Here is a 26220-nt window from a genome sequence, read left to right as displayed (position 1 = left end):
TGTAACTGAAAAATCCCATGAAATTCCAATGTTAAACATCAATGTATTTTTAATAAAATATTATAATAATTCGAATAATAATGAACGAAATATGTGTTTATCTTATAATTGTAAATGTGAATATTAATGTTTTCATATGTGATCGATTGCTTTCTGAAATAAACTTTGAATCGTCATATTTGTTTGTTTTCCGTTTCATCTGTTTTAATTGAAAGGTTAAGTGAAAGTGCCCTGTTACAATGGGTTTTCACACTTTTATGATTGCCAATTAAAGGTTGTCAGTGTAATGTTTGTTTCTTTTGTAATATACCGCCGATAATTACGGGTATAATTATAACTAATTAACACTAATAAAGGCAACAGAAATTGCCAGTTTTAAACATCAGTTTGCAAGAATTGCAACAAACACACATCGTTTATTTAATATAAAGCAAGAGTTGAGGTTTACATCCTCACTCATTGGTCTTAAATTTGTTTTGGTAAATTTTATATTTGACGGGATTTTTCACAGTTAAATGGAAGATATAACGTCATACTGAGCACTCATATTCAAGTATTTATTAATAAATTAAAAACTAATGAGTGAATGATTAAAAAAAATATGTTTAAATCATGGTCCGTAAGATTCCGAAGATGGTCCGTAATGTCCCTAAATCTGGTCCGTAATGTCCCTAAATCTGGTCCGTAATGTCCCTATATCTGGTCCGTAGTGTCTGGTCCGTAGTGTCCGTAATTCGAACGAAAATTCGAACGAAATACCTTCAGGTGCAGATTTTTAATTAATATCCATCTTAGATGCATACTAGCTCCTTTAAATGCAATAGTGATATTATGAAGCTATCTGAGAATTTCTTAAATAGATCTCTCTTTTTTATTAGAAGTCCTTTTTAACTAAGTTGACCTTTTAATAGCATCACAGACCTATAAACCAAGGTATATAGGTCCGTGATAGCATGTACCATAACTTGGCAACTATCATTCATATCTCTGTTACCTAATTGAATACGTTAGTCCCTGTCTTTATTTTAGAGTACCTTTTAATTAACTTTATATACCACCTTTGATTTTTAAGTTATTATGTATTATCAATAACTGTATAACACCTTAATTAATATGCCACTATATATACCATTGACTTTAGCTTTTATACACTTGTTATACCATATACAATATGTTTATAAATCGTCCGTTCAAAAGCTCGCATGAGCTTATGTTGTTTTGTCTGTATCATGCCGACTCAAAATAAGACTTATCTTTATCTTTAAAATAACATAAGCAATTTATGTAAATTCTTCTTCTAAAAAGTTCATTTGTATATTCACATTGCGTCAAGCAAGCTGACAAGGATTGAAAATAAAGAGCTGTCACAGTAATAAGGGAAATCATTTGCATAACATGCCAGATAATTATCTGAATGGATTAGTTAAGAATGATTAATGGTGAGGGTCCTTATATAAAGTTTCAATGCAAACATCAAGTAGTTGCTGAGATATTAATTTACATCATGTATGCATTCTTGCATGCAAAACCAAGGTGTGACGCAGACCCTATAAAAAGACGGATGTTTAGCAATTATTTTATTTTTTATTGTTAAAATCATATTACAAATCATATTTATAAATAGATATTTATACAAGTCATTTTCATTTACAAGTATGTTTTTCTTTAATAAATCAATTCAATATTGTCCACGAAAAAATTGTTTACTGTACATGTATGTTTAGCAACAATATACAAAGTGTGAATCCTAGTACTTTATGTGGTAAAAGTTGTCCTTTTCTACCCTGTTGACAAAAAAAACAGTCATTGATGTGGAAACTTTTCTTTTATCTCAAGAAAAGTAACTTTAATGTTCAGTTCTTATATTTTGCTAAAAATCTAAACAGATTTATTATTCTACACATAAAATGGATGTCATTTGCTTTTGACAAATATTGCACATTGCCAGATAGACAGCACAAACTGAATACAATACGTAAAAATATATAATCTAACAGTTTATTCTACAATCACAACAGCCCATCAAATTCCATGATAATTGTGCTTTTCCCCCACTTTTCTTTCCATATATAAAAATATTCATTTTTTTGAGTGTATGTGTGATGATTTTACACTGTCAGACAACTACATTGACCTTTTTTATCTAAATCCTGATGCATCTATTAATAGTAACAAAACAGGGGTTAAAGTACGTAAAACATTGCTTTTAATGCCTGTTTATGTGAAAGATTTAGAATTTTGTGTTCTATCCTTGAGAATATAACATTACAATTACCAGTACATGTAACCTTTATTCTGACCAGCGATGAACACTTTTTTCAATATTTATACCTGTATACACTATCATAAAAAACAGGTAGCTTTGTAGAATTGCACCAGATGCTTCATTATTCAAATTTTGTAAAAACATATAATACTGTTTGCATTTGAATTGTAACAAGATTTTGAAGCATTGATTAAGTATGTTTGTAATTCTGCCCAAATCCATCAAGTGAAGTTCAAATCAAGCACAACATTATAGCTTGTCGATAGACAGTTAAAAGTATCTGCCCCCATCAGCAATTTGGCATCTACTTTTATGTATCATCTAGAACTATATTTGTAACTGGTCAAGATTCAAGCTCACTGCCCTGCAAGGCATTCATACATGAACAATTTGCATTTGTTTCACTTCAATAGACCAATTGAATTGTAGCTTTAAATTACTCTCGCAAAAACTGCCTGATGAGTAGTGAATCTCTTTGAAGCATTGAAACTGACTTCGTATCTGTTGTTGTGGCAGTAAAAAGTGACCATCTTTTTAGAGCAAAATGGACTTGCTATCATTCTTTGTTTTGGTAAGTTTTTGCAATCAGTAGGGTATGTGTGGTTGTAACAATTTGTTTTAAATGTTAAATAAAAATCTCTTAACAAGCAGATTATTATAGGAGCACAATATTCAGAAGCACATGAATAGATTCAATTTGAAGAAACACTAAATCCGTATGTACGTATCTATCATGTGTTTATTTCACTATGAGCTGCAAGGGTGTAGGTTGCTGAGGTCTGTTTATTTTCTGGATTTCTTCAATGACAGTAGCTGAAAGATTAAACAGAGAACATGGATTTATACAAACAAAAATTTAAATACAAAAACTTCTCTACAAGAAGTCTCAAATTAAATCCAAGATCCATCTAAGTCCTGTCAGAAATATTGTATAGCATTAAGATTTAGATTAAACTTCAGCATTGGACTCTCATTCAAAATTTTATGGAATTATTATATGACATGATTTAGCTGAAAAAGTAAAGATTAAACATAGCAAAGTACTGATCCATAAGCCTTATGTTAAATGTATGCTCTTCTATAGAATAATTCCATGATAAGGTGGTGAAGTGGTAAATGGGAGGCGGACAAATAAAAAAATGCCTACACCAAATCCTGCCACCAGATTTGGAAAGACATTATCCCCCTTGTTCATTTTCTTTTGAAATTTTCTAAGGTTATTTACCATGATATATACGGTAGAACTTATATATTTGATTTGTCTTCAGAATAACATAATAGTAAAGAAGTATGGGGGGATTTTGTCCGTCTGCAAAAATTGATTAAAATGTTCCAGGTAAACTTGTGGTAATCAGTAGGTGTCTACCGCTCAACCCAAGACTTTGATCCTGACAAGGGATAATTTCTCATGTTCTTTCAAATTGAACACTATACTCTGTTTCTTTTCAAACAAGGAAACATACTCAATCATAGTTTATAAGCTACATATACTAGATTTATCACACCAAAGAAAGTTTAAATACATCCATAGGTATACAAATGGTTTCTTATAAAAATCAATGCATTGCAAATAAACATGAAGGATACCTTTGAAGCTGGCGATGAAGATGATGATTTAGTGTTGACCTTGGCAATCTGAGTCTTGAGGTCGTCAATTTCGTCTTTCTGTTGTGTGAGTTTCTCGTTCATTCCAGCGAGATGGTCACTCATCATGCTCAACTGGCTCTCATAGTTCTTACTAGTCGTGGATAGCTCATCCTAGCCAATAAACAATTACAGATTTAGTAAGTTATGTCATACTAAGAGATGAGGACTATCAACCATTTACAAGAGCACCACTGAGTGAACACCAATGCTCGTCTGTTGTTTTTTTTGTTAAGAAATAATAGGCATATTAGTAATATTCAATAATTATTAAAGCCCGATTTATTGACCTTGCTTTACAGGTGAGTATTGACCCACAAGTGTACCCAGTGTCATTTAAATACCTTTACCACTTTTTGCATTACGAAGATATCAACGACACCAAGACTATCTTCAAAAAATAGACAAGCAGAAAATGCTTTTATTGAATATAAACAATCGAGTTTCTTGGCATTTTTGTTCCAGATTTCTAGTCCTAATGAATTATTTATACAACAACAACAATTAGCTACCTTAAGCTGAGCGTATGTTTGTGACATGGCCTTGAGTTCATCCTCAGACTGCTTCTTGGCCCGCTCTGCCATCTGGATTTGTTTGTGGAGGGCTCGAACCTGAAACGCATGAAATATTAACCAATTGATGGTAAGGAGAAATTCAATTTCTAACAAGAGATGTTTGTCAAACATTATGCCCCCCCTGAGCGCCATGTTGTCAGGATTATATGGACAATTGAATGAAATATGCATGGACCGAAATGACAGCTGATTTGTTGCCGTTAGGGCAGTTTTAAGATTATGACCATTAAAGTGTGAGGATAGAGTGTGTTATGACCATGACCTTTGACTCTATTAACTCAAAATCCAGAGTCATCAGCTGGTCACCAGAAACCTAAATGTCAAGTTTGAGGGCCATGGGTGCAGGCATTGTCAAGTTATCACTCAGACAACCTTTTATCATTCAAGGTCACTGTGACCTTGACGTTTGGCCCAATGACCGTAAAATCAATAGGGACCATCTTCTGGCCAGGCCCAACCTCCAAGTCAAGTTTGAGGGCCATGGGTGCAGGCATTGTCGAGTTATCACTCTGATAACCTTTTACTATTCCAGGTCACTGTGACCTTGACCTTTGGCCCAATGACCCCTAAAATCAATAGGGACCATCTTCTGGCCAGGCCCAACCTCCAAGTCAAGTTTGAGGGCCATGGGTGCAGGCATTGTCGAGTTATCACTCTGATAACCTTTTACTATTCCAGGTCACTGTGACCTTGACCTTTGGCCCAATGACCCCTAAAATCAATAGGGACCATCTTCTGGCCAGGCCCAACCTCCAAGTCAAGTTTGAGGGACATGGGTGCAAGCATTGTCGAGTTATCACTCTGACAACCTTTTACCATTCCAGGTCACTATGACCTTGACCTTTGGCCAGATGACCCCCCAAAACCATAGGGGTTATCTCCTGGTCAGGCCAATTCTCCAAGTCAAGTTTGAGGCCCATGGGTGCAGGCATTGTCGAGTTATCACTCGGACAACCTTTTACCATTCAAGGTACATGTGACCTTGGCCTTTGGTCCAATGACCCCCAAAAACAATAGGGGTCATCTACTGGTCAGGCCAACCTCCAAGTCAAGTTTGAGGGCCATGGGTGCAGGCATTGTCAAGTTATCACTTGGACCACCTTTTACCATTCAAGTTCACTGTGACCTTGACCTTTGGCCTGATGACCCCCCAAAACATAAGGGGTCATGTACTGGTCAGGCCCAATCTCCAAGTCAAGTTTGAGGGCCATGGGTGCAGGCATTGTCAAGTTATCACACGGAAAACCTCTAACCATTCAAGGTGACTGTGACCTTGACTTTTGGCCAGATGACCCCAAAAAACAATAGGAGTCATGTACTGGACAGGCCCAATCTCCAAGTCAAGTTTGAGGGCCATGGGTGCAGGCATTGTCAAGTTATCACATGGAAAACCTCTAACCATTCAAGGTGACTGTGAACTTGACCTTTGGCCAGATGACCCCAAAAAACAATAGGGGTCATGTACTTGTCAGGCCCAATCTCCAAGTCAAGTTTGGGGGCCATGGGTGCAGGCATTGTCAAGTTATCACATGGAAAACCTCTAACCATTCAAGGTGACTGTGACCTTGATCTTTGGCCAGATGACCCCAAAAAACAATAGGGGTCATGTACTGGACAGGCCCAATCTCCAAGTCAAGTTTGAGGGCCATGGGTGCAGGCATTGTCAAGTTATCACATGGAAAACCTCTAACCATTCAAGGTGACTGTGAACTTGACCTTTGGCCAGATGACCCCAAAAAACAATAGGGGTCATGTACTTGTCAGGCCCAATCTCCAAGTCAAGTTTGGGGGCCATGGGTGCAGGCATTGTCAAGTTATCACACAGAAAACCTCTAACCATTCAAGGTGACTGTGACCTTGATCTTTGGCCAGATGACCCCAAAAAACAATAGGGGTCATGTACTTGTCAGGCCCAATCTCCAAGTCAAGTTTGGGGGCCATGGGTGCAGGCATTGTCAAGTTATCACATGGGAAACCTCTAACCATTCAAGGTGACTGTGACCTTGACCTTTGGCCCAATGACCCCCAAAAACAATAAGGGTCTTCTACTGGTCAGGCCCAACCTCCAATTCAATTATGAGGGCCATGGGTGCAGGCATTGTTGAGTTATCACTCGGACAACCTTTTACCACACAAGGTCACTGTGACCTTGACCTTTGGCCCGATGACCCCAAAAAACAATAGGGGTCATCTACTGGTCAGGCCCAACCTCCAATTCAATGATGCGGGCCATGGAAGCAGGCATTGTTCAGGTATCACTCGGACAACCTTTTACCATTCAAGGTCACTGTGAACTTGACCTTTGACCCGATGAGCCCCAAAAACAATAGGGGTCAGCTACTGGTCAGGCCCAACCTCCAAGTCAAGTTTGAGGGCCATGGGTGCAGGCATTGTCACGTTATCACTCGGACAACCTTTTATCATTCAAGGTCACTGTGACCTTGACCTTCGGCCTGATGACCCCCAAAAACAATAGGGGTCATCTACTGCTCAGGCCCAATTTCCATGTCAAGTTTGAGGGCCATGGGTGCAGGCATTGTCGAGTTATCACTCGGACAAGCTTTAAAATTATTTTAACATTAAAGGTCACTGTGACCTTGACCTTTGACCTGATGACCCCCAAAATCAATAGGGGTCATCTACTGGTCAGGCCCAACCTTCATGTGAAGTTTGATGACCATACGTCCAGGAATTGTTGAGTTATCACTCGGACAAGCTTTGGTCTGCCGACGGACCGACCGACCGACCGACCGACATGCCTGTGCAAAGCAATATACCCCTCTTCTTCGAAGGGGGGCATAATAAACAGCATATTCACTGTGCATTAATCTAAACTATCTTTCCATAATAAAAGTATGTTCCCTCTAAATCTATGAACAACAAGAGATGTTAGTGAAACATTTATGCCCCCTTGGGAGCCAAATTGTTAGTAGGATTTGGACACTTAAATAAAATATGGACAATCAGAAAACCTTTTTTCAGCTTACAGTCACACTGACCTTGACCTTTGACCCACTGACGTCAAAATCAATAGGGTTCATCTGCTGGTCATGACCAATAAGCCTACCTAGTATGAGGTCCCTGGGTCAAAGCGTTCTCAAGTTATTGATCGGAAACCGTTTTTCATGTTAAGGTCACACTGACCTTGACCTTTGACCCACTGACCTCAAAATCAATAGGGTTCATCTGCTGGTCATGACCAATACACCTACCAAGTATGAGGTTCCTGGGTCAAAGCGTTCTCAAGTTATTGATCGGAAACCGTTTTTCATGTAAAGGTCACACTGACCTTGACCTTTGACCCACTGACCTCAAAATCAATAGGGTTCATCTGCTGGTGATGACCAATACACATACCAAGTATGAGGTCCCTCGGTCAAAGCGTTCTCAAGTTATTGATCGGAAACCATTTGGTATTCCGACCGACCGACAGACAGACAGACCGACCGACCGACCGACCGACATGTGCAAAACAATATACCCCACTTTTTTCAAAAGGGGGCATAATAAAGATCTTTAAACTGGCAACTAGTACACAATAAAACCCTCTTTGCTCTTTAGGTACCTTGTCTTGAAAGAGCTAAATGTGTCCTCCATAAAGAATACATACCTCAGCATGGAAGAAGACAAAGTTCTGAAATGACATGTTCACTGATCTTTGCACTTTTAAAAAACAAAAAAAACCATCCCCCCTCAATATATAAGGCATACCTCAGCGTGAAAGGAGACACACTTGCTGTCAGCGAGCTGAACTTGCTGGGTGAGGTCGTTGATTCTGACAGAGAAGTGGTTCTTGATCAATGCCTCTCTTGTGTCCACATTGCCTGTAGGCTTGCCTGTAGCATCTAGCTTACCAAGCTGAAAATAGGAGAAAATGGTTTATCATTTTTATTTACATCACATAACTAGCCAAGCCTTCAGGTTCCTTGAATGGGAACAAGCTGCAGAGATGGACTCTTCTGAAGCCATTCGGTTGCCCTTAATTATACTGTTCACTTCAATAAAACTGGCTTCATGTTACAAATAACAATATAAATGTAGGTATATATTTATTGGAACATTAAAAGCAAACTAAACTAGGGATGCAAACGAATATTCGAATATTCGATCGAACGTTTAATATTCGAATGTCAAAATCGGTATTCGAATATTCGATGTTTTTTTGTTTGATTAAAAAACCTTTTCCATACAACTGTGTTGTTGTATATATTCGCTTGCATTGTTTTTACAACGATTGGTCCCTAATGCCAGAGGCGTGAACGTGATGACACTATACACGCGTCACATAAGGAACACATCGTCGGGGACAGAAGACAGTACCCGTAATTTTACGACATCTGGCTATTAGACAAATAACATCAAACAAGTTTCAGTTATTTTCGGTAAATTTTAATGACCATGTCAATCAATGATATACGGAATCAGCTATCAAAGTGGTGTCATGGCTGCCAATTTAACTGTGCAATAATCGCCGTAATTATATGAATGACATGTGCTGGTTTCGTGCTCTAAACTGTTTTCCATGTTTCAACATAACGTACGCTCGTGCTATAGAATGTAACTGTATAGAATAGCATTTTATGACATTGTTGTACAATAGATGAGTCGATACGCAGGGTTATTTTCGTTTTATTATTGAACTAATTCCCGAGTAGGTCCGGTATTTCCATAGTTATGCTTTGTAGAAATCAATCCCAGAACGAGGCTGCGCGTCCTACAGAACGACCATCTGTTGGTGCATCACGATATTCAACCGAAAATTTACAATCATGGCCTAGTTTACAAATACAAATGCTGTTAAATTGAAATTAATTAGGGTTTTTGTTTGTTAGGAATATTTGGCTTTTTGTTGGATTTATTTTCTGTAAATAGGGAATTGCAGGAGCTAATTTGGGGGAAAATCAGCGTCCGTCGCGTGTACCTGCTATGACAAAAGCCCCGGCTATATCTGTAGCGAATACTTATAGTAGTTTACTGCATTTTTTAAAAATTCATTTTGATCATCGAATATTCGAATATTCGATCAAAAGAATTACCGAATATTCGAATATCAATTTTGCCATTCGTTTGCATCCCTAAACTAAACGCATGAATATATCCTTACTCCCCTTTAAAACAATAATGACAAATAACCAAAGAAGTTTGTAAACAAAAGCACTGCAGAGTGAATGCCAATAAGCCTTTTACGTTTTCATTGTAAAGAGTTATAGGCGTTTGATTTATTGCCAAGGTCAAAGTTTTTGAGCTTCAACAATCCTGGCAAAAACGATGCCAAAACTATGGCAATGCCTTAACTTCATTCCTTCATTCAAGAACAGAAGAGCTTAAAACACCAAAGTTGACCCACCATGGTTGTATCTAGCCTCTTGTCAGAGTCGGTCCCCTTACGGACTGGTCTAGGAGCCTCCACATTGTCTTGTATCGAGGTGACTTGTTCCACTTGTGTGGAATTCTCCATCTCTTTTTCAAGCTTCCGGGTTTTCTGAAACACCAAGCCGAAGATTGAAGTTGAACGTATATTAGTACAATGACTAAATGGACCAGCTTACAATATAAGTAATACATGTATGATGTAAAACATACATCTTGAACTACTTTATATCTCACTTTTTTCCAAAAAAAATATTTATGAAATTTTTATTTCAATAGCACTTATCTATTTCTTGAAATCAGCCAGATCGTAACTGTTACATGTTAAGCAACCTAGGTGTACATGTTCTCCTCATATATCATAAGTAAGGTGATGCATGTCATGTCTCATAAAAAATATATCACTAAATTTCAAGTATTAAAAGGTTTTCAAAAATTGAAAGACTGAAGTAAGTCCTACTTAAATTCCATTAGCTACCACAGTCTATATGTATCTAGTACCTCTTCCTCGTGTTCAAACTTGATCTTGAGTAGCTGATGTTCCAACATCCAATGTTCCTTTTCTTGCTCAAGTCTTCCTACTCGTTGCTGGAATGCCTCAATCTGACAAAGAGAACAAAAAGAAGATCACTATGAAAACTTGCTCTCTTTCAGAATTACAAACCCATTTACATTTAACCGGTATGCAGATTCATTTTCAATAACATGTGTTATGTATTGCGCTAAGTACATATAATATCCTTACAGCTGACCATGAATCATAAATATGAATATTGTCTTCTTTTTTTACTTTAATGTCTTAACATTTTAGCATAAAGCCTTCAACAGCAGATACAAAACACTCATATCCTTACTACTTATCATGGAAGAGAACTTATTCCTGTCACACATTTTCCAACACAAGCACTAATAAAAAACAAGTTGGTGAAGTCAAAATTAAGTTCAGATCAAACTAGAGCTGTCACAGGAGTGACGAATACCCCCAAATGCCGCCTGGACACAGGAATGGCAAACCATTCCTTTGAAAAGAGGCCATAACTCCAAGGTTACTGCACACTGCATCTTCTTTTATCATGCATGTATTGTTTTATTTAAATCTGTTGAGTAATTTAGAAGTTACACTGCTGACAAGAAAAACTAGCTGATGCTCTAGCTGATCTCTTCTGGAATAAGACATCTAGAGCATTCACAAGCTTTTCTTCCAACATGATCATTATCAAATTTTACAAGTACATATTTGGGCTTGAATGCATCCTTATCCACCTGGGAATAAATCCCGGGACTGTTCCTGTAGCCGAATTAACAAGTCCATCTGACAGGTCAATATTTGTAGTAAGCACTACTGTGGCAAATATGCCATACTTAAGTTCTGCTGGTATTCCACTGGCATCTGGTTCAAATGAAGCATGCTGGATTTGTTTTGTTTGTTCATCTTTCCAAGTGTCAATTACTTTTAAGGTAAATATTTGCTCATTTAGTTTTTGAAGGATCTATCGAACTTGACCTGTATCTTCTGATGTTACACCTGTGTACCAAAAAATGTTCAAATCTGTCAAGCCTTTCATGAGTTATCGTCCGGAAACCATTTTTCTATTTTAAGTAACAGTGACCTTGACCCCACCAGCCCCAATATCGAACTTGATCTGTATCTTCTGATGTTACACCTGTGTACCAAAAATTGTTCAAATCAGTTTAGCCTTTCATGAGTTATCGTCCGGAAACCGTTTTTCTATTTTAAGTAAGAGTGACCTTGACCTTGGCCCCACCAGCCCCAATATCGAACTTGACCTGTATCTTCTGATGTTACACCTGTGTACCAAAAAATTTTCAAATCTGTCAAGCCTTTCATGAGTTATCGTCTGGAAACCGTTTTTCTATTTTTAGTAACAGTGACCTTGACCTTGGCCCCACCAGCCCCAATATCGAAATTGACCTGTATCTTCTGATGTTACACCTGTGTACCAAAAATTTTTCAAATCTGTCAAGCCTTTCAGGAGTTATCGTCCGGAAACTGTTTTTCTATTTTTAGTAACAGTGACCTTGACCTTGGCCCCACCAGCCCCAATATCGAACTTGACCTGTATCTTCTGATGTAACACCTGTGTACCAAAAATTTTTCAAATTTGTCTAGCCTTTCATGAGTTATCGTCCGGAAACCATGAAAACCGACAGACCGACCGACCGACAAGCTCACTCCTATATACCCCCTCAAACTTCGTTTGTGGGGGTATAATTATAAGTAAATGTTCTGTTTTATTCCTCATCAAAAGGCAAACATGAGCTGTCTGGGTTGTCTTGGCAGTGGAATAGTATAACTTTATTTAACTCAGAGTTATGGACCTTGTTACACATCTTTGTCTTATAACTGAGGACACTTTGATCACAAAACAAGCTAATAATGATGGTACCTGTTTTGCGAGCCCCTCCTTGCTCTCGGTAGAACTCAGGAGAACCTTCCTGTTCTGAACCGCTATGTGGTGAGGCACAGATTCTGGACATGGCTGTATGGATCAATAATTTCATACATTGTACATGTCAGTATTAGCATGTCGGCATAACTATAAAAGCAAACTATTATTCATTACGTATTCAATGGTAAATTTAAAGACTTGCCAAACATGTTTGTCATGAGTTTTGGATGAAATGATCTGTGAGAAAAGCCATACAAGTTTCTGAATGAAGAACAAGAAAGAATAAAAGAATTTACTTGAGTCAATATTAGGTATCGGTACATCTAGTTCTCAAAATACCATTAAATGCTATGAGCCACATAATATCAAATTCCATTCACATAAAAAATAATGCATGGCCTTTTACTTTTAAAAGTAGTGCTGAGTTTATAATCTACTTGCTCTTTCCTAAGATAAACATATACAAACCCTGGAAAGTGATGATATGTAATGTGCGGCCCGTTGTCTGAAAGTCACAATGGCAGGGTTGGAACGTACTGATTGGTTGACATAGTCTCCGCTCATGCTACTTCCTCGTGTACGGTACCCAGCACGCTGGCTGAAAAACTCTCGGTTCCCAGAGAGGAATGTGGAGAACTGAAAATTTAAAAATTTTATGAATTAATTTTCCCATGAAATCATTTTTTAAAATTCAATTCTTTTAAAAAAAATTAATAAACTGTAAATAACAGCATATGCTTAAAAATTAAGAAATCTTAAGCCTTTGTAAATCATTTTAGTCCTGTTTGATTCTTAAAAAAAATTGCATATATTAAACCCTCCAGAACTTCAACTATAAATTTAAGCATTACCTGACCAAATTACAATGTTTGAGGACTGCAACAAAAGGACCTGAAATTTTGGTAAGTTAAACCCACACAAAATTTAAACAATTTACAGCTATGGTATTTGACAACAACTGCAAAATGGCCAGAGACTTGCTGAATTAAATCCTCGTGAAATTTTAACATTCAGAAGTAATGGTATGTCCCACCTTGCCTGTGGATGTGACTAGAGAGACGAGGGAAGACACAACACACTCATCCGTTGTTTTCAACCTCTGTGTGGCCGTTGGCATCTGGTGCTCAAATGATACCTTGCCATTGTAATGCTTCGACACCTCTGAAATGACAGTCTTCATTTAAAACAAGATGCCAAATAGCAACATATCGAGCCCATTGAAAGAGCCTTTGGCACATACATAATGCCCTTCCATGCAATTGCAACACAGAATAACAACAAGCAGATAATTATTACTGCATTAAAGATACAGCCCGAACAATGTTCAGTCCGGACGAACGGACACACGCTGACACACATACATGAAACCTGCAATATTCTGCCTCATCATGGCGAAATCTCCACTAACATCCTATAATGCAAGGCTTAGAAACAGTCCAGACAAGGACCTTAGACCTGTAAGTTCCACCCTGACCTTTGAGGTACAGACCTGCTTCTTGTGTGAGACACACCACCTCATCATGGTGAACCTTCATGGCAAGTTTCTTAAAAATTCTATAATGCATAGCCCAGACAAGGTTCAGACGGGAAGGACACAAACACACACACTCATGCACACACATACACAGAACAGCCGTTATGACATTTATGTCTCGCTCACCGCACACAATCCTGACTTAAATGATCTTGATGTACAGTTTCATCACTAATAAAAATGATTTACATATGGAAATAATTTCATTTATTAAGACAGAATAAATTGTTTTCTTTATTTATCTACTATTTCTCGGAAATACTTCCTAGATACGGGTAAGCACACGAGGTTGCCCGGAAATCAACACGCAGAACGCTCCGGTCATCCGATTACTTGACCACCTGACTAGCCCAGCATGTTCTTTTCTCGCTAACCTTCGAAGGAGTAACACGTAATACCGCAAAATTATAATTTATTTTTGAGCTAAGTTAAAATTAAGTTTGTGAAAATGCCAGGACGGGGGAGAGGAGTTAAGAGGAGGAAAACTAGGCAAGCGGAAACGGAGCCAGAGGAAGAGCTGAGCAGCCCGCTTGATGACGTGTCTAAAGGTTATAAAAATGTTGTTGACTTTGAAGAGATTCTTCAAAGATCAAATGTGTTAGACACAAATACATCTTTTAACATAGGGTGTGGTGTGGTAGCGGGGAATACCCCCGAACTTGTAGCAGCATCCTTTATGTTAACACATATTTAAAAAGAGATTCTTTAACATTGTTATGGAGAATATTTCGTTTTTCTTTCTTGATCACTTGAACTGCAAATGAAGATAATCAATTCCTCTTCATGTAGTTTTTTTTTATTTTTCTGTTAAACAAATTCCAGTTATAACTAAATCTTTTAATTTAAAAAAGAATATCTTTAACAATTATTTTTCTCACATATAAGCTTCATATTTTGCTGTTTTTTTCCTCTTAAATCCTAAAGTAAATACTTGTATTGTATTCCTACCCCTGACAGTGCCATGTAATTGGACTAAATCATCACACAGCAAGGCGAACATTCGTGGGTGATTACTTGGACTGTGTCCACATGTCTTTGTGCCTGAAACATAACACCAGATTGACCTAAAAACTGTGTGACTTCACAATTGTCATATAAATTCCAAAACTGAGCAACTCAACCATCCTTTAATAAATTGCGATAAAAACTACCAGGTAATGCCTCTCTACATAGATCATTTTTACCTTTACTTTTACTGACATTATACAGTACACATTATTAAGGGAAAGTTCCACCTACTTTGAGCTGCCAGCAGACTGGTGACAGTGTCAAGCTTGTTAAAGATTGCGTTGAGCTTCTTAAGCGAGCGATGGAGCTCCATGTTTTTGTTGTGAAGCATGGACGTACATGAGGACACCGCACACTCCTCCTCTAGGCTGCAAGTGATTAAGGTCAGTTTATACTTTTTCAATTTAGCTTTATTGTGAAAACATCTAAATGCTGATATGAATCACAAGTTATAAGATCAGGTAATGTTTTCTACTAAACAATATGAGCCCCATCGCACAATTTTGGGCCTTCAGACATAATAATTACAAATGAAATAATCATTAATAAAAAATGCCAAAAATAATGTTTTTTTCTATGTATATCAACTTCTTTCTTTTAAAGGTTTGTCATTGGTGCATCATTTTCTCGACAATTTATGACCATTGGTTTACTCATGTTTCCATAGCAACCATGGATTTCGTCCCAACTTATTTTGACTGCATTCATAGTATGCATTTAAATCGGCACAATGTATTAAAAATACGAAAATGAATCATATTTCTTTCTAAACTGATGTTCCTTAAATAATCTGTGTTAATGAAATAACTAAAATTATAATTTAGTTGTAATATATATTAATAAGTAATTTTGCACGTCATTTGAATAATGTTCTTTCGTAACGACATCGATGGAATGACGTCAAATTTAGTATTCAAAATGCGCAATACATGGTCTCACATATAAACACGTATCTTACGAAATTTAAGTGATATCATCATGAAATATTCACAATTACTCACTGAAATGTCATTTAATCCAAATACCTTAAAACATTATAATAGCAACTATATGTCTGAAGGCCCAAAATTGCGTGATGCGGCTCATATATTTTCAAAATCCATCAGTTGCCAATTATACTGTTCAAAATCACTTTCTGGGAGGTGAAAATTGTAGCAAAAAGGCATAATAATTGTGCTATAATAAACTGATTGACAAATACGCTTTGAAAAGTTTATTTGTAGACATATTAATCCTCTTACCTCTGTAGTTGATAGGGTAATAGTTTGTTCATGTAGGCAACCATTCTCTTCACACTTTTGGCAAAAGCCTGAAGACCAGTGGCTGTTTCCTGAAAAAGAACAAGAGTTGTCAGAGTAATTGACGAAAGCCTCCTAAAGTGCAATCCAGTTCAATAAAATATGCATCTATATCTTATTTTTTCATTCACATTTTATGTCTTTCAATAATTCTGCTCTTAGAGTTCAATAAATTTGCCATTTGGCAGTGGAAATTTAACAAGAGCTGTCACATAGACAGCGGGATCGACTATTCCGCCGCTTTTCAGTGTAAGGATTGAAAAGTTTTGCCGAAACATGCATGGATCACTGTTAGATTAGATTTCAATGCAATACATGATGTGCTGAGATATTAACATAAATGTGGTTACGTGCAAAATTTTAACCAGAATTTTTAAGTGTAATAATACAGTGCCATTATTTGCAAAATACAGTTAACTAACTTGGTTATTCAATTAGGTTGGGTGGTTGAATACCATTGTATAAAGTCTCAATGCAATACATCAAGTAGTTGCTGAGATATTATCCTATGTGTGCTAACATGCAAGACCTTAACCAGAATTTCTAAGTTGCATAATAAAAGGGCAAAAATGATATAATATGAAAGATAAAGTTATCTTACTTGATTAAATAAGAAGGTTAAATGGTTGGGAGCCAGTGTGTAAAGTTTCAATGCAATACATGATGTATTCGCTGAGGTATTGACTTAAAAGTGGTTACATGCAAAACCTTAACCAGAATTTCTAAGTCTAATAATAAAGGGCAATTATTTTGCATTAAATGAAAACTAGAGTTATCTAACTTGATTAATTTAGTAGGTTGGATGGTTGAGTACCATTGTATAAAGTCTCAATACAATACCTCAAGTAGTTGCTGAGATATTAACCAATGTGTGCTTACACGCAAAACCTTAACCAGAATTTCTAAGTCTAATAATAAAGGGTTATTATTTGCATTAAATGCAAACTATAGTTATCTAACTTGGTTAATTAAGTAGGTTGGATGGTTGAGTACCATTGTATCGAGACTCAATGCAATACCTCAAGTAGTTGCTGAGATATTCACCAATGTGTGCTTGCACGCAAAACCTTAACCCAAATTTCTAAGTCGAATAATAAAGGGCATTTATTTGCAATAAATGCAAACTAAAGTTATCTTACTTGGTTAATTAAGTAGGATGGATAGTTGAGTACAAGTGTATCAAGTCTCAATGCAATACCTCAAGCAGTTGCTGAGATATGAACCTATGTGTGCTTGCACACAAAACCTTAACCAGAATTTTATAAGTCAAATAATAAATGCCTATTTTTTGCATTAAATGCAAACTATATTTATCTAACTTGGTTAATTAAGTAGGTTGGATGGTTGAGTACCATTGTATAAAGTCTCAATGCAATACCTTGAGTAGTTGCTGAGATATTAACCTATGTGTGCTTGCACGCAAAACCTTAACCAGAATTTCTAAGTCAAATAATAAAGGCCTATTATTTGCATTAAATGCAAACTATAGTTATCTAACTTGGTTAATTAAGTAGGTTGGATGGTTGAGTACCATTGTATAAAGTCTCAATGCAATACCTCGAGTAGTTGCTGAGATATTAACCTATGTGTGTTTGCACGCAAAATCTTAACCAGAATTTCTAAGTAAAATAATAAAGGCCTATTATTTGCATTAAATGCAAACTAGAGTTATCTAACTTGATTAATTAAGTAGATTGGATGGTTGAGTACCATTGTATAAAGTCTCAATGCAATACCTCAAGTAGTTGCTGGGATATTTACCTATGTGTGCTTGCATGCAAAACCTTAACCAAGGGATGACGTCGATGCTTGGGTGAGTAGTATAGCTCTCCTTATTCTTCGAATGGTCGAGCTAAAAATGTAAAATAAATTGACATGTTGAAGAAGGTCAACCCCCCCCCCCCCCCCACAACAAACTGAAATATTTTTGTTTACACACTTAACTCGAAGCTTAATAAATCCCATCAAAAATATTTATATCAAGAATGGAATCCTGCACTTACCAATGTGGTGAGTGCGTCATCCTTGAAAGTAACTAGGAAGTCTTTGAGCGACTGCTCCACTGGACGTAGATATGACAGGTGCTCGTGCAGAAGCTTACAAAACTGAAACACATTTTCAACTTTATCAAATGATAAAAATAATGTGACATATTTTTTTAAATATTACATAGTTTTCTGGTACCTTATTAAATGATAAATATCATTTTTTGATACATATCTTACATCACTTTCTAGTATCTAGATGGTTTTAGTACATCATGGAAAACATGGGAAAGATGTTAACTTTTGATAAGCATGTGGGTGCTAGACAGACTGATAAAAGATTGCATGCCCTAATAGCACAGAGTGAAATCTAAATTTTAATTGCAACTCATTTCACCACATAACATTAACAGTTATTCAAAATTGTATGTGCTTTAAAAACATGTTGATTAAAATCGTTGGTCAAGATTCTTTGAAATATTGACAAAAAAATAATTGTATCCACACCTTCTATGAAATCTTTTTCTTTTTTCTTAAAAGAGGAGTCAAAACATTTTGACTCAATGTGGTAAAATGAGTTGAGAATGAGACTGAGATTTACAGCAATCAAAACGTTTATTTGCTTTCAAATCACTAGCTAAACAAACCTTATAATTATATAACTGCATGTATTGTTCCAAACAATAAAGCTGTCATAGGAATAAACATGTATTTAAGATATATCACAACACAAAATGACTTCACATAAACAACAGGGTGACATCGCAAAAAAAGGATCTGCAAAAGATCATCCACCAACCTGCACATTGACTGGACTGATTGGCTCCGCTTTCCCGTCAGCAGGGTAGATCTGTGACCTCTGCTCTGTGTAAGTGTAGAAATTGGAAAGCGCCTGAATTACCTCCCCTAGGAGGGTAGCAGACTGGTTCACAAGTTCTCGTGAACGCAGCTGGTGGCGCCTGTCATGTGTGGGAAGATTTAAACCATTCAACTCTCGTACTCCTGCAAGTGGTTTAGAATAAATGCCACATTTTATGATATTCAAACTACTTAGATTTTTTTTTTTTTATATATATATGAACAGGAAAGGACGATAAATATCTTAATGTGAGAAGTACAGAGCTACATGTACACATCTCGGAAAGCATTATCTTCAATGAATAAATTGTTAATAATAAAAATACATGTGTAGAGGCTTTGGGTTGGGCCATGTGACAAATGTATAGGCTTCCGTATTATACAGATTGTTCAGGGGGTGTTTTACCAGCAGAGGCCGCAATGTAAACAATGGTTTTGAATGGTAAGAATAAGCTTGACATGCATTTTGATTCCATAAAAAATAGCAGTGTAATGAAGTACTTCTAGTGTTCAGTTACCAGTACTTTCTAAAACAAATTAAGGTCTTATAGGACTAGATGAAATAATTCTTTGATCAATACAATCTTCCTTGGCCACATAAAAAGGACAATAACATTGACTAGACAACAAATCAACTGACACACTTTCCTGATAGTTATAATCTTTTACTCACTAGTATCGATGAAAGGCAGTTTGTCTGCTATGATTTTATTAGCAAGGTTCAGTTTGTCCTTGAGTTCACTTTCGATTGATCCTAGCTGGCTCTCCCTGTCAATGTACATTTTATTGTAAATATCTTGTGCATAAGACATCAACACATTACACACAGTACATTTCATAAATTGGTTCATACATAATTTTATCTTGATTGTGACAAAAGCTGATGGCTTATAACATCACTATCGAGGCCATTGCCTGGGCTGACACCTGTACTGGTGTCCTGTCCAAGAGGCCATGCGAAAGTACCCCTGATGGAGATCAAACTCACAACCTCTTGGGTGAGAGGCAGACACCTATACCACCGTCAACCTCAATCTTTTTCTTGATATAAATAAATTGTAATGCTTTTCGTTAATAAATAACTTAACATTATGTCCAGAGGAGATATCAACCCACAAAACGATTATAAAATACGAACACCTTATTTTAGAAACAAATATGCATATCCTTTAAACTGGATTTAATACAATGATACTTACGCTTTCACAGTTCTGGTCTTAAAGTCTCTCATATCTGCATCCATTGACTGAAGCTTTACCTATAATGACATTAATACATCGTTATAAACTAGCAATGTTCAACATAATCCAATTGAACAAATTTCAGTACCTTCTTTGTAAAGACAATTAATAACATGAATTGTTATACATTTAAGATTGTTAAATTATAAGTCACTCTCGTTGACACGATGTTGTGCGAGAGTGTGGTCTTGTGTTCAGGGGGAAACCGGAGTGCCTTGAGAAAACCCACTAGTCCAGCAAGGTGCCCAATAACCAAACTCACATGTGCCCAGGCCAAGAATCAAATCCGGGCCGCCTTGGTGTAAAGCGAGCGCGTTAACCACTGCGCTAACCACTGCGCTAACCAGACATACAATTTGTACATTTTATTCAGCATATCTAATGATTAGATATTTTATAATTGAAAAGCAGCAGAAGTTAATTTCATGCAAACGTTTCTATAACTATTCAATATTTATGACTACGGCTGCATTTCTCGTATTTTAGCATTTACATCATGAGGGCAAAATTGGTCTAGTGGTTAAGGTGTCCATGTTTTGCAAAAAAAGTCATGACTGAGTGGTCTGGTGGTAAGTGATTTCACTTTCCACCAAAGGGTTGCAGGTTTGATCCTCCGCTGCCACTAAAAATACTAACTCTGTGATATTTCTATCTTTAAGAACAAGGATAGCTCTAACCAGGGTTACATTATGTCTGTGCACTTCGACCTCAACTAACATGCCTGGGGGAGAGTGGTGGATATGTGGATAGGTGTCACCAAGTAAGCATACATCCCCACAAGAGGTCAAGGGATTAATCCCACTAGGGGCACATTCTGCTGGTCCTTAAAAAGGAAGCCAGCTCTAGTTTATTCAATACTCGTCAGTACCAGTAAAATTATTCAAAATAATGTACCAAATATTATGAAAAATAGGCATCCTTGACAGACAATGTTACTAAAAGTTTCTTTCAGGAAAAGTGATTTACCGTATATCCTCTTTTAGCTATCTTCACAATCATGCTTAATGAATTAATTTAAAATACAGTCTGAAACTTGGAACATTGAATTCCGTCATCCAAGGCATACCTCTAACATGGCTTTTTCCTCCTGGAGTTTATCGATGTGTGCCTGGTTCTTCTGTACCGTGGAGTTAAGTACGAGCTCATGTTCGCTACATTGCCGTTCAAATTGCTCCAGCTTCTGCTGAAGGCTCTCCAGTTGGCTCTTATACTCTAGCTCAATGTCATGTACCTGCGAATTATGTGAGAGTAATAGGTCAGAGATGAAATTCATAAAACACCATATTTTAAATAAGACCTGACAAACTTATATTAAGACTGGGACACAATAATTTGACTATTTTTTCCGAAAAAAAAAAACATGCTAAAAAGAGGCTGAGTACTTTAAATACAGATTAATGGCATTATTTATTTTTATGAAACAGCTTCTGGATTTATGCCTAAACAAGTGATAAAATGAATGTTGAGTTGTCCTTGACCAATAATCATGAAACTTCTATACTAAATTTAAAATTGACTTTTAAACCTACACTAAACATGAGTTGTCAAATAGACAGCCCACTCGACTATTATGCCACTTTTAAGTTTAAAGATGCACTATTACTCCCAAATAAGATTTAACACATTTAATACAAATGTTTTAATATACTCAAAAGGATGAACAAATGTGGAAAAGAATGGTTCTTATGAAAGATACCGAGTTTAATCTAAAAGAGATGTGCAGAAAACATGGTAGTTCTACCGTATGAGATGATAGTTAATTGCAGTATACCTTTAAGTATTCACCAATCATTTTATATTTTTGCTATTAAATACACAGTAATAATATTGTTTATAGTTATTAATATTTTCCATAAATGCATTATTTAGTAAGTAGTTGAGGTGTAAATTCAATATAATTTCCAAGTGGAAAAATGAAGGCCAATAATCTAATGAGATTAACATTAAATGCTTGTTCACTAATTATCATAGATTCAAGATATAGTGCCCTGAACACCAAGTTTGTTCAAGATTGAATGAAAAATGGTTAGAAACTACCAAGGACAACTTAAGTGGTTGTCAAATGAATAACCACCACCATGGGTAATTTTAAAATACATATAGTTTTTCAAATGTGTTTTGCACATTAACTAAAATTGTGTAAATAGGACACAGATTCCCCATCTTGCCTCATGTGACACAGGAAATGTTCACACCAGTTCCTATTTATTTTTAACCAAAATGAAAGTCTATTCATAGAAATTTATCTGGTCACTCATATTTGCAAACAAAATGTTAAAAAATGTATTACCTGAAATATTTTCTGTTAAGGGCAGACATACTGAGCTGTGGTCCAAGAAGAAGGTTGTCCATCCACTTTTACAAAACATGTTTATAGAACTGTCACTACCATAATGGACCATTAATCAAATATGCAAAGTTTTGCTAACTGAAGGGCCTTCACCTTACACCTTACATGCATTCCACTGATATTCACAATATCCTTAAAATTCCTACCTGTTTATGCAGTCGTGCATTTTCTTCAATCTTATTCTGTAGTTCCTCATTGAAGATACCAGGAGACCTAGGGCCGGGATGATGAGATGGAGAATCTTTATTCTGTGAGGACAGAACCAAAAGCTGAGGTTTATAATGTATCACATGTATGCAAAACACACAATGAAATCAACTTTAACTATCTATTATACTTATTACTATAGACTATACTATAGCACTCTGTTCAATGATACTTGTTAGAAATACTTAAAAACTTACATAAACAATACATTAACAAAAACAATAACATAACTAAAGCATGGAGACTGTTTGAAATAAAAAAACAATAATAATGTATGTTATTACTAAGAAAGCTTCATAAGCAGTACTTCTCAAGCCACAATTACACCTATGTTGCCATTTCTCAGATGCATATATTTCACAATCCATTCATGTGCAAATTAGCTAAATATTACAGAATGACTCTGATACTACACAAATTACACAAGTCATTTTTTTTAATTGCCACAAGTAAAATGAGACATAATTAGTTGATAAAGTGACATAATTGACATCACCATCGTTTTTACAGCTGAATAATACAACACCTCACTGACATTGTATTTTTTTAAATTTTATTCAGATTATCTCAAAGATATATTGCCAATAATGCGTGTAAATAAATGGAAATGGGATCTTTTAAAATTTATGTTATTCAATATATGAAACATTTGGTCTTCTTTCAGACTTCATAAAAGTGTGCATTGTTCAACTTGAAATGGTAAATACAAGGATCACCTCCAAAACATTTGAATTCTTATTTTAAAATTTTGTACATAATAATATTAAATACTGCTATTGAAACCTTGTGTTTTTTCTTTGACTCTAAAGCATCCAACTCCTCCTGTAGTAGAGAACATCTTGTGGACAGCTGTTGGTTGCGAAACGTCAGACTGTCCACCTCCTGCTCATATTTCCGTACAGTCTGTTCACACTCCTTGAGACTCGACTGGAAGATTATAAACAATAATTCCAAATTTAAATTAAATTATTATTTGTTAAATCCAAAGTTCTGATACAAAAAGAGTCAAGGTAGTAAATCACTCTATAGTTTTATTTCAGTTTTTTATTAAATTCAATTTATAACCTAAGTATACTTATTGAAAACAGAAATAAACAATTTGGATTTGTTTGTGTACATAAAAAACATAAAGCAGTATAAGCTATGTATAATCCTTCATACCTTAAGGTCATTGTGGGAGGACTGTTCATCCAGGTAAGCCTTTTTGAGCACTGGGACCTGAGATTTAAGCTGAAATTGGTAAAAAGATGCATATAATTTGCTCTTTAAAAGAACATGTATATTTAATTACTTAGACAAAGATTGACTCAAAATCCAGAATTCCCTTTCAAGATTGTCCTGATTACAAGTTAAAACTATAATAATGAACATATTGTCTTACTGTCAGACTGTCTTACCTTTGCAAATTATGACATTGTCGAATGTATTCAATAAAATAGGTATGTACATACATTTCTTTATACATAAATGTTAAAACCCTTGCAGGCATTATTAAGACACGTTTCTTTTTGTAAAACCATGCTGTTTCAACTACATGCAATTTTTTTTCTGACCAATTTTGGGGCAAAACTTTATTTGGGAAAATATAAATTCCAAATTTCAAATTATTTTTTGAAAAATATAAAATTCAATAAATCATTGGATCCAAAAACCAGTTTTGAATGAAAGGGTTGCTGTATTCATAAGGGAACAAACCCTAATCTCTCTTGTTTACTTATAGGGATAATTTGAATTCCCAATTGCAGTCGAAATGTATTTTTCCCGATTAAAAAGTCCCTATTCTTAATCATGAAAAAACACTGCTCCAGGCATGGGCTGTTATGACGCATAAAATTGTCATCTGCCTAGATCATTGAAGTATTTACATGAGTTATATTAATAGCTACCAATAGCGGTTTAACGACACATGGACGAGAACAGAAATTTTGCTATCAAATGCCAAATCAAAAAAGTACAAACATTAATACCAACTAACATCAATTAAGGGAGCTGCATATGTTGACCTGTTCAACTTCGAGACTATGATACAAAGTAACAAACCATCCAGCCATGATAGAAACTCAAGATATGAAACATTTTTAAATACACTGTCATATGTACATAGGTTTTTTAAGGAACTCGAAGTTCTTGTTCCAAACATGTTTATACACAGAGCATGGTTTTGTTCCTATTCAATATCTTAAAGAGAAGGGCATGGTATTGTTCAATGGATGAAGGTGCAGAGCACCGTTGTGTTCAATATTGGAAGGAGCAGAGTATGGTTTCATTCCATATCCGAAGAAGCAGAGCATGGTTTTGTTCTGTATTGGAAGAAGGAGCAGAGCAATGTTTTGGTATGTTACAATATAGGTAGCAGAGCATGTTTTTTCAGTATCAAAAGAAGGAGCAGAGCATGGTTTTGTTCCGTGATGAAGACTTAACAAACCCAAATTCTTATACTATTGCTTGGCATCAATTTTTTTTAACAAGCCCTGCTATATATATTCAGAATTTGAGCAAGCACGGAAGATATTTTCATTACTAGTGCAGGGCTTGCAGGCTTCTGTTAATTTTGACAATGGTTTTGATTCACCAGTCTGTAACACACATTTGTCAAAGAGCTATATGATATTGCAGCCTGCACGTCAAATGATCAGTTGTCTGCTAATACAGAACTTGTCATGAGTGTGACACTATAAATCTAAATCAACAGGTGGGAGGGGCGAACCTTTCAGACAACCCTATCAAACACGCTTTGAGTAGAAACAGATCAACATTGTGTTCCCGATGGCTTGTTCATAAAAATAATTATTAATTATTATGATAAATAATGACATGACATTTACTTTAGCGTATTCGGCTGCAAGTTTTTTATATTTTTCTTCAGAATTTGACATCTTTCTGAACCGGAAGTTTGTAAAAAATTAACTGTTATGAAAACTGCAAAGAGACTATACTGTAGTATACTTCACGACAAAAAAAGCGTTTCCATAAATTACGAGTCTATAATTTAAACAGTCTAGCTTACGCATGATATTTTGGTTGGAAATTCCGTTAATAATTTCGTAATTAAAATTCTTCGAATAGACTACGTACCCTTTAAACTATGGAATATTATTTGTTAATGAAAATTTGATTATGAATTGATATAAATGTAAATGTGACACACACGTGATACTTTGATATTGTCTAGTACCGCCAACCAAAACATAATCTCCACAATACCACACTCATAGGGTAAGCGATTTGTGGCCATACTGAGCTGAATGATACACTTGCACGGAGAGTACCATTAGTACAATTTGAATACCATGCAGACCTTGACCTGATTTTTACTCTCTTCAAATATATATATTGAGAGAGAGAGAGAGAGAGAGGGAGAGAGAGAGAGAGAGAGAGAGAGAGAGAGAGAGAGGGAGGGAGGGAGGGAGAGAGAGAGAGAGAGTATTTATTAGTATGCAACGAAATTACCTTTTTTCACAATTTCATAGGGG

At 35.9% G+C, this 26220-nt stretch overlaps 1 protein-coding gene across 1 annotated transcript; it reads right to left on the bottom strand.

The window, feature by feature from the left end:
* Positions 1-1570: 1570 nt before the first annotated feature.
* LOC128222582 (protein phosphatase 1 regulatory subunit 21-like) lies at positions 1571-25645 on the bottom strand. The gene is made up of 21 exons (XM_052931668.1): positions 25573-25645; positions 23909-23977; positions 23531-23674; positions 22687-22788; positions 21257-21421; positions 20149-20207; positions 19623-19717; positions 18891-19093; positions 18110-18211; positions 16050-16138; positions 15040-15176; positions 14749-14841; positions 13300-13427; positions 12735-12902; positions 12264-12356; positions 10357-10458; positions 9833-9967; positions 8197-8343; positions 4423-4521; positions 3854-4024; positions 1571-3079 (listed from the first exon to the last, which is right to left on the bottom strand). Exons 1-21 carry the CDS (start codon positions 25621-25623, stop codon positions 3050-3052), a joined length of 2382 nt encoding a protein of 793 aa, XP_052787628.1. The 5' UTR covers positions 25624-25645; the 3' UTR covers positions 1571-3049.
* Positions 25646-26220: the final 575 nt, after the last annotated feature.

The sequence above is a fragment of the Mya arenaria genome, chromosome 16, assembly GCF_026914265.1.
Source record: "Mya arenaria isolate MELC-2E11 chromosome 16, ASM2691426v1".
NCBI lineage: Eukaryota > Metazoa > Mollusca > Bivalvia > Myida > Myidae > Mya > Mya arenaria.
This window is presented reverse-complemented; position numbering and strand designations above follow the sequence as displayed.